This window comes from Tachysurus vachellii, chromosome 13 (genome assembly GCF_030014155.1).
Source record: "Tachysurus vachellii isolate PV-2020 chromosome 13, HZAU_Pvac_v1, whole genome shotgun sequence".
NCBI classification, from domain to species: Eukaryota; Metazoa; Chordata; class Actinopteri; order Siluriformes; family Bagridae; genus Tachysurus; species Tachysurus vachellii.
This window is the reverse complement of record NC_083472.1, coordinates 12,727,851-12,738,715: the sequence shown is the minus strand read 5'-3', so window position 1 is coordinate 12,738,715 and position 10,865 is coordinate 12,727,851. Positions and strand designations below refer to the sequence as shown.

The 10,865-nt window shown below is 37.4% G+C and overlaps 1 protein-coding gene across 1 annotated transcript; it reads right to left on the bottom strand.

The window, feature by feature from the left end:
* Positions 1 to 4,341: 4,341 nt before the first annotated feature.
* zic6 (zic family member 6) lies at positions 4,342 to 7,362 on the bottom strand. The gene is made up of 2 exons (XM_060885633.1): positions 6,259 to 7,362; positions 4,342 to 4,931 (listed from the first exon to the last, which is right to left on the bottom strand). Exons 1-2 carry the CDS (start codon positions 7,217 to 7,219, stop codon positions 4,342 to 4,344), a joined length of 1,551 nt encoding a protein of 516 aa, XP_060741616.1. The 5' UTR covers positions 7,220 to 7,362.
* Positions 7,363 to 10,865: the final 3,503 nt, after the last annotated feature.

The following is a 10,865-nucleotide window of genomic DNA, read 5'->3' as shown; positions in this document are numbered from 1 at the left end:
TTCAAGTGTAGATCATCAGAAAGCATGTGGGCTGTGGCTTAGAACTTCCACCTGCTACAGGACCACACTAAATAAACACACAGATTAAGGGGCAATGTGAGAGATGCAAAGATGGGAGTTATGTGAGTAGCCAGGAGTGCAAAGCGGCACAGAGATGAGAGTAGGGAATGCTGATCTCCATCAGAAAGGAGGTTAGGCAGTAATGGATAAAATAAATCTCCAGCCAGAGAGCACCAACACCAATAGCTTGACCTGGGAATGCTGGAGAGAAGCTGGAATCCAATTAAAATAGTACCCCATCAACCTATATAGCTACCACTCCCTCCTCAAGCTGATGCAACCTCACACAGCTTCTGATTGATGAATGCTTTTTTGATGCAGTTAAAAAGCAAAGGGCATAGAGATCTCTAAAGCTACTTGCACTTGAACTGTACGTATCAGTAATGATATATCACTGTCATGGTGACACTAAAACCTTTCCGAAACAACAGGGAGGATGCACCATGTTGTGTAGAGAAAAAGAACAGGTCGTAAGAGTCACTTGCATATAATTTTGAAAATAGAGAATGGATGAATAAAAATGCAGGCTGAGGTTTTAACATCCCGATAAAGATTTCAGTCAAGTCAAAAATTTATGCTATTCAGGCAGCTATTTATGGAACATTGCAATAGATTTACCATTTGGAAGATACAAAGCAAACATTTCCAATAATGTATTCAATTATGTAAAGTGTAAGAGGATAAATCTCGTTTGGGTTTGTACACACAGTGTATATGTTTCTGTAGCACCAGCAGGTTAGATCTAGAACAGGTCAAGTTATTCTTCTCAAGTCTAAATGTTTATCCAGCATCCAAAAGCCTGCCTCTACTTTGGTAGCATATTGGTGTGATCATATTATTAAAAATATGTCCTAAATGCCATAAAATGCCATTAATTAGATATTAACATTGCAGAAAAATCAACATAAACATCAAGAGTTTAATGGTAGATTATTCATTAATTAAAAAAGAAAAATATGTTCCACATTCTTTTGATAAAAAAAATTGAAGACTCTACCTTTATCAGGATATTAGAATAGCTATGTGCAGTATACCAAATTACAACCATACAAACAAGCAATCCAATGAATTTTACTTCTCATCAAAAACAAAGATATATATTTATACAATATAGCTGCACTCTGAAAATATTGAAATGATTTTTAGCTTTATTACCAATCACGCTAGCTGCCCCTGAGGCTTTCACTGGCTAAAATAGTTTTCACTTTACAAGCTGGGTGTCTGATCATGTAGGTGTTATTTTTATTTAACATTGTTTGAAAAATATCACAGCTATGAAGTATACAGAAGAGAAAACTCACAAGAATACAAACTCTACAATGTATAGTGTGCGTACTGTATGTCCCCTGAAAACACTCATGATCTCAAGCAAAGCAAATCAAAGTACAAATGAAAGAGATGGCCATTATGTCTGATGATAGAACTGGAAACAGATGGCTTCCATAAATTTTTTGATCTGATGTTATTAGTAAGACACACATATCAATGTAACTGAACTATGTAGGCAAATCAACTGGTAATTATTGCAAAGCACACTTTTAAGGAATTTTGTATTGGATTCGCTATGCATATTTATGCAGACATGAGATATTGCAAAAAAAAAAAAAAATACAGATCTAGACATATTCTACTCTTATAGCTTGACTTATCTTATGATTTTGTTAAATTGTGAGTCTTAGTATTTTGAGTATTTTCATTTCTGTTGGCAAAATATATTTGTGGCTTCTGATCCAGAGTTGTGAATATTGGTGTTGAGTAAAGCTACAGGGATCAGAATGCTGAATTGTCCTTGTGGACAAAAATGTGTACATTTAAGGTATTAAGGCATTAAAGGTAAAAGAAAAAAAAATCATTCTTCACCACCATCACAACATATATTAAAGGGTATAAATTTTGAATGGTGTACTATCTCTCTGGTTCCAGAAAGGTTTTATGCTGTTTAATCCATTTATATATTAAATCTGTCTCATTAATTCTTATGACAAACATATATGAAAGTTCAGATACAGGCTGAATTTAATTCCACAGGAAACCAATATCATATGTTTTGAGGTCTGCTATTAAATGCAACAGGGCTACATGCTATAATCCTTAGGGGACTTAATAAATAAAAAAAATGAAAATAAATCTTTAAAAAAGCCTAAATTCTTCCACATTGCAAAATGGCGTCTGGTTTAGAATGTTAGCTACAGTTACTGGCCATTTAATAAACCTATTATTTATTATATAAACCTCTCTAGGGTTCAAGATATAAGTAAGAACTAGCATGTTCTTACACTTGCAAACTCGTAATTATTTACCCAATTTAAATGAAATTTATGTATGATTAGAGTTAAGATCGTGTCAGGGCCTGAATTAACATTCATACCTCTTGTTGCAATCCAAAATAAAATACATCCCATCCATTAGATTTCATACGGATTCCTCATTAATGGCTCATGACAGCATAAATAAATATAAAGTCGGAGTAAATAATATACTTGTAGTCAAGATCAGGAGAAACGCTTGACATGTCAGGAAAATTGGGTTAACAAACACTTATTGCCTCACCTACCAAAACATGTGTACTAAAACATCTATCTATGGACACTACATTCAATGTATCGAAATAATGAGTCCAGAACTAGCCCAGGCAGTAATGAACATAAAATGTTTAAACAGTCTACCTTAAACATAAAATGCATATGTGAGTAAAGGAATATTCTTTACAACTTTACAGCTACTCACCCCTCTATTGTAGTATTACTGGACTACTTCCACAACAGCTGGTTCAAGCCATATGGCAGAACTCATTTTTTATCTTTTACAGAAAGTTAACATAAAAACACCAGTTAATACATTAATCATAGACATGTGACTTTAATTTGTACAAGAACAAATTATTTGAAACACTTTGTTAATTACTTAATGAATTGAGCATAGTCCATTAAACCAGCACACATTAAGCTCTAATGGCCAAGCTAGTAACTATTTAGTGCAGCACATTCATAGACAATTTACAGACGATTAGCCATATTATAGCTTGGCTAATGTCTAAAACCACACTAGAAATGGTACTTACACTTTCCCTAGGCAATGCCTTTTCCTTTCCAATGAACCCAATGTGTGCATGACTCAGTGGGCCAGGACTTCCCTTTCAGTACCTGTTAGTAGTACAGTACTGAACATGAATTATTTTAGGAGACATTTTCCAAAATTATGATTTGTAATAAGAAACTACTACAACAAACACATTCGGACTTTTGATATAAACTGCAAGTCGAAGGCATTTAGAAACTTTTTCTAGGTTATTAATATGCAATTAGTTCAACTTTTGTTTAATTAAGCATGTTATATTTAGTTTGTAATAACTTTAGTGTTGGTCATTTTGGAGAGTAAGCTATTGCTCTGATCAAAAAGGTTAACTGATTGCTTCTGTTAGACCTAGTTTTCGTGCAAGCCACTTCCATGAAATGTTAATTTTATAAATATAAATATACTTGTGAGGAAAAACATTCACAAAGCACAACTCTAACACCAAGACGTTTTCTTCAAGAATGAGTGAATTTAATCAAACTCAACCTGATCAAAGGGAATAAAGACACTTTAATGTTGAATACCGAATGCACAATTAATTGTACAGTAGTCTATATACAGTGCTATATATTTACTCACACACACAAAGGGAAGGGAAAGGCCTTGTGGTAATACACAACTTCTGTTCTCTGAACTGAACACAGGCTGAATATTTTCACAACAAGAAAGCAAGAACTTGGCCACTCGGGCAAGAGTGAATAATATTTCTTTTCCTGCATGAATTAACATTGATTGATTTACAAACAAACACTATATTACCAATGATGAGTTATAAAACACAGGATTACAAGGTTTAAATACTCTTCTTCAGTTCAGTTCAGTTTTAAGCGCAGTAGGCCTCACCGTCTTCCCAAATGATCTGTTCTCTAATCAAAACGCTTTCAAATTATGAAGCTATGTAGTTTTTCCCCCTATTTCTATATACAGAAACATACACTGATGTCCAATACATTAGAGTATGTTGGTCGCAAGTGTATTTTCATTTAAGGAATCTCACCAGCACAATGTATTTTATAATATATTTTCAGTAAAGACTATCACCAGTATAATCAGCCTTCAGCCATGAACTGTTTAGCCAAATTATAAATAGGACATAGAGAAATGCACCAAGGAAAATAAAATGTAAAAATCTTTTAATATTAAACGTCTGAATTACACAACCTGTCCAGTGCCTTTACTTCTACTTGTCGCCATTATGAACAATCATTAATCATTGCTACACGGCTTAGACGAGAAAGGCTGGGCACCGCTGTGACATGTGTACCAGCCGTTTACAATGCTTTTTTGGAATGGAGAGTTTGATGCAAAATTCCTGTGCGTATGGGCAAAAGTGGGACTTGCTTGGCTACACGCGTACTGTGCCGTTTCGCCTCTGTAACTGCCCCGGTGCAGCAACAGAGGGTCCAAAAGGGACTGCGGCCTGTGCGCCGTATAGTCCAAACTGCTGTCAAACGTGTGATGAAAGCGTGACCTCATAGTCTCGGGGGAGTCCTGAGAGGGAGCAGGCGGCAAGGTCCGCGTCACCGCCGCAGGGGATGATGGGACTTGCTCTCCTGCTACCTCGGGAGATCCAGGCTCACCGTCCTCGCCCGGGCCCGGTTTAGCCATGTCGGCCTTGCAATGGAGCTTCATGTGTTTGCGCAGCGAGCTCGGATGCGTGTAACATTTCTCACAGCCTCTGACCTTGCACATGTACGGCTTGTCGCTCGAGTGGACGTGCGAATGCTTCTTCCGGTCGCTGCTGTTTGCAAACCGCCGGTTGCAACCCTCAAACTCACATTTGAACGGTTTCTCACCTAAAGGAGGAGAAAAATGAACCTCGTATTATGGGTGAGGTCAAGGCACTCTTCATCACGTCTGAGCGCTGTTACAAACGGACGGAAGGATCATTTGGACAGGAATCCAAACATAACACATATCTCTATAGCCAAACTACTAAAGTGATTCATTCATACTCTGCTCTGACAATATTTTGTAGAATAATAAGTCAAATAAAATCATTTATTTAAAAAATTCAATTCATTATTTTTGTTGTTGTCGATTGATGCGTTTTGGAAGAACAGTTCTGACTGATCTGACTGAAATTAGAGAACACAACAATTACACACAGCTTTTGTGACTTCGCCGCTGTGTTCAGCTCCTCGACGCATAATAACCTTAAACGCACACACACACACACACACACACACACACACACATGCTCACATACACTCACACACACACACACATATATATATATATATATATATATATATATATATATATATATATATATATATATATATTTTATTTTATTTTTTTTTTTAAGTAGCTCAGAGTAACTGTACTAAATTATACTAAAGAAATGGGGAAATATATATTTATAAAAAGCCTATAAACCACAAAAAAATAGATGTTGGTGCATGAAATGTTGATTTAGCAAACTAGGCCGACGCAAATGAAAATGTAAGTTTATATGAATTATGTGACGTCAGTTCTAGGTGAGACCCACTGGATTGCTGAGTTTAAAGCATGCTGTGAGCGCGCATTTAGTCCTACTGAGGCTTCAGCTGGCCACTGCGTCAGCGCTACGTCACACCTCTCCGGTGTCCCAGGCTTTATTTATTTATTTCACTGCTATAGTGAGAGGCACCCAAACAACTACCTCTAACAGCTGGTTGAATTTTAACCATCGCTACTGCTTTAACTGAATTGCCAACTAACAGAGATAGCATCAGTCTAAGGTTGAGAAACAATAAATATTTGTCGAACGTGCATTTATAATGATTCAAAAAACATTTCGATTAGTGATAAATAATGGGTTAACAGGATAACAATCACTGACCAAATAAAGTATTTTTCAGGACCTTTAAAACGTAAGCTACATATATAGTTAATAAATTATTCGATATATGGTGCATGCTTAAAATATTTATTGCTTAAAAATATATATTTGTTAAACAATTTCTAAGTTTGACACGTACCTAAAATTATAACTTAAATAATTATAACCGTATTTTTGTGAGACTGGCAAAACTAATATAAAATACTACTTTTAAACACATACATATATGGCAATAAAATTATTATTATTATTATTATTATTATTATTATTATTATTATTATTATTATTATTTCACTAACCTGTATGGGTTCTCTTGTGAATCTTGAGGTTTTCGGATCTGGCGAAAACTTTTTCACATCCATGAAAAGGACAAGGAAAGGGCTTTTCTCCCGTGTGCACTCTGACATGGTTGACCAGCTTGTATTTGGCTTTAAATGGCTTTCTGTCCCTGGGACAATTCTCCCAGTGGCACACATAGTCAGAATGTTCAGGTCCCCCGACATGCTCGATCGTCACATGAGTGACAAGTTCATACATAGTCCCAAAAGTCCTGGAACATGGCAGCTTGCCAGCGCTGTCTTGGACATCACTCCACTTGCACACTAACTCGTGTGTTAAAGTCTGTCTGGAGCACCTGAGGAATGCATCACCCCCTCCTCGCTGCATGGCCATGTTCAGGGGTTTATAAAGCCCCAGAAACTGAGTAACAAGCTGTTGGCTGTTGGCCCGAGGGCCGCTGTGGGTTTGTCCGTATGGATGTGCCCTGGAGAGGAGATCTCCTGGAAGACCCAGCATCACCTGACCATTCAGGTCACGGTTGGCATCGACAGAGCTGTGGGCCTGCTCCGGATAGGTGGTAAAGAAAGCATGGCTTCGGCCATCCCTGTAGCCGTAGAGGTCACGGTACCTTCCACTAGCGCCATGTTGGTTAGGTCTTGGTGCCAGTTGATCTGTAACTGGTGCCATGCCTGGTCCCGACAGGTTTGTCCCAATGATAATGCCTCTAGGGTTGGCGTCTAGGCAATGGCTGGTGTATCCCGCGTCTGGAAAGTGGGGCAACGAATGGTCCACATAAGCGGTGGCCCTTGTCTCGGGGTAGTCTAGCAAATTGTGCGAAGGGCAGAGTTTTAAGGAAGTGCCAGTGGGGTGCCCCATGTGCTCCCCTGCCAAAGGTGGCAGCACCACACTGGGTTCAGTATTGCTCTCTCCAGGGTTTACGCAAGACGGAGGGCAGCCACTAAACCTTGAAAGGGTTGTCATGATTTTGTGGTTGTTGTTGTTGTAAGTGTGCAACCGCTCAAGATTTACCTACTAATTGTGTCCCCATTGTATCGCCATGTATCATCTGCACGTGCCGGTCTTGGCTGTAAACCTCGCGGTCCCATGAAGCGGACGCAAGTTCGTAAAAGTTGGTGCGCGTCCCATGCCGTTCACTTCACCCTCTTGATTTGTGGCAATAACCGTGGTAGTAAAATGCTCCGAACCAGGCCGGGCTGCAATATAAAAGCACAGCGGGCAAACCTGGTTTTGAAAAAAGGGCGTTCAGGGATTGGTCGGAATGCCCGATGATTGACAGCGACTGGGTTTGTTTTAAAAGGGACACGCAGGCGTTTCACCACACGACTCCGTTTTCAATCTTGCAGTAAAAAATGCTTTGATATCTGCCGCTTTTGCTCTGACAAATATTGTTGGCTCTTTCGGCTTCAGCGCGTCAGATTACAACTTAGAAAAACATCTCAGAATGGAACTGAGACCTTCAACTACAGACATTACCCTGTTCAGTCGGGCTTCTGCTGAGATTGTGGAACATAATAATGATTTTAATATTAAATTGATCTTTGATTATTCACTTTTTACATTATTTACGTTCGGATAGCCTTCACTATCCAGGACGCATTACTGTCAAGTTTTGCTCATAAATAAGATCCCAATATGCTTACAATCATTTTTAAAAGTCCAGACCTTGTTTTATATCATAAGTGAAAGTGAAAAGGCTTGAACTAAGCTACGCTTGGCATAAGTTCATAACAAGCGACAATATAATGACACATTTTATTTTCCAGGTGGTTTTTAATGCTGACAGCGGAACTCAGGGGGTTTGGACATATTGCCTTGGATTTCTTTTTTTTTTTTTTCAATTCACAGCGCACCAATGACGTCACAAAAATAGTGACACCGACAAGACTTTACCCTTTATTATAAATATAGAGGAAACATCAACCTTATTAATTATCCCTTAAGGTCCACTGCTTTCGAATCACAATAATTGCGCGTAAAAATGATGTTATACTGGCCTAAATGACCGAATTCTTCACCTCAGTAGGTGACAGTTTGCAGTTAAAACACTAAACACTAAAGGTTTTTGACAAATAAAGCTCCTGAAACGCCCCCGTCACATTGATCATGCCAGGAATAATATTTAGTCATTTGATTTATTCAGAGCGCTCACCGATACCCTGTGCTAATTTGTGTCAGTGTGTGTGTGTGTGTGTGTGTGTGTGTGTGTGTGTGTGTGTGTGTGTGTGTGTGTGTGTGTGTGTTTGTGTGTGTGTTTTACCCTCAATGTCATAAACCACTCACTTTTATCATCCATCTTTATTCCTCTACTTTTGTCTATTACTTTAAATAGGCTATAAATAAAATGGTTTATGGTAATCTAATAAGACTAGATGTTGTCTCAAATCATGTAGAGCTATTTCAGGTTCTCAAGTAACGCGGTTTATATCCCAATAAATAGTAATTACTGTACAATTTCACCTGTAATAATTAAATTAGTAAGCGGGGGATTTTCACTGTAACTGGAATTTTTACAGTGACAATGAACTATAAAACAAGCCTTGAACTGAAAGTTTCGTTAAGAAAAATACACGCATGTAAGATAAAGGGTTTTATCACAGTTTTTTTTCACAGTTTTTGTCAAGAATTTCTGCAAGTGTGTTTCAGCTGGATAATGCCCACAAAGCCCCCGTTATATGTGATATTTATAATAATTATTAACGTAGAGGTTTTATCCTTATTTGTGTTTGGACAAGTTTATGAGATGTCCTAATGACACGACCACATCAAAATGCATGCGTTTTGTTTTTTTAAGTTAATTCTCGTCAAATCTGTCTGCAATGAACAAATTCAGAGAAAAGTGTCTGTGGCAAAAATGCAATATTTTGCATCTCACATTACTTACGTTACACTTTTCTGCTTAATTGATTTTGTGGTGCATTTCACTTGCTGACTTATTCGTCCCTTTATATTGCTTCTTTGCAGCATAATCGGACCTTTTACTTTACACATTAACAATACAATAAAAAGTTGTCCAATCCCAGACAGTGTTGTGGATGTGTTGGATATGCCTGTATATTATACTTCTATTATCTACGTTTGGCAGAGGAATGAAAATAAGTGATTGAATATCAATTGACAAATGCTAAATAGATTTTTTTTTAATTAATTATGCGTTTACATAATTAGTATCAAACGCGTGAGTTATGTCATGTTCAGCAAGTGCCTGATCCATTCGTAAAAAAAAAGTACAACTTTACACACTGAACACGTTTAACGATGAAGTGCGCACTCATGTATCAGCGCAGACTGGCTTTTAGCGACAGAGAGTGCAGTGTCTGTCTGTGTGAGTTCCACCTGTTCCACCATTTAAACAGGGCAGCCTATAACCTTGAGTATGAGACGTATATTAGACTATATATTAGACTATACGGTTTTATATAGAGGTGTATGATGACATGCATGGTTATTAATCTTTTTCAAAGAAGTTATTTATTTTGCATCCATTACAAATAAACGAGATATGGCCCACATGTCACCGTGGTGTGGTGGTGATAAATTATCATAATCTACCGAACTGAGTAACGAGAATCAGTGTGATACATACTCGAATTTACAGATAAGCTAATGATTTCCCCAGTGTGAAATGTCACAAGAATTGCATATTGCTATTTCAGGGAAGGTCCCAAATGCCATAGAAGCCTTTATTGTATCTCCTTATAGTTGGGCCATTTTTTGACACACAGTGTACTTGCCATTGCCTTGACTTCTATGACCCATGAGTGCAAAAACGCAAACAAATTTGACTTAGAATTTTGTCTATAATGCGCGTGCGTATGTAACGTGTAGAAGGTCATATTCTTCAAAACGGTGACAACCGGGTGTGTCATAACTATTCAGACTAATGGGGCACGCGCCCCCTAACCACTTGAACACTGTAATATTTGGCAGTTCTTTATTTGTTTAGAATACTTTATTTGTAATTTGCCGCTGATCTCCATAACACAACAACCTAACCCCAGCGCATAGCCAATTATATACGGTTATCAAAAAAGTATTGCGTCTTACCACGTTTTCTAATCAAATGACCAGTAATCACGCATTATTGTGAGTATCCTAAATAAAATAATAACTATAAGGAATGTCTATCAATCTATCATATTTCACCTGTCATTGTAGATACAGTGTTTAAGTGTTTTATTTGTGATCTGTTGCTATTAGTTATCAGGAAGATTAGCGTGTCAACTATCGAGTTAAATGCCAGATTTTCCTCCTGGGTGGCTTTAAGGGAGAATGGATGCGGTAGTACCGAGACATCAGTTAAAATGAATGCTGTAGTTTTAAGGGGGCATGCTAGTGATTAGCACTTAGCATTATTTAGTGCGACCCTGAAAACAACTCCATCAAAATTATGCAAAATATAAACGAACTTGAAAAATATATTACTTTATATATACATTTTAATTGCTGGGTTACTGGATCTGGTAAACTATATTATTAACTAAAAACTATATAAAAAATAAGGAGAAGTTTATATTTTGCAGAAATTGGCTATATGCTAAATGTTAAATCAAGATAAACAAGATAACTGAAAGAGAACGATGGGTCGAATCTATCATATCAAACATTC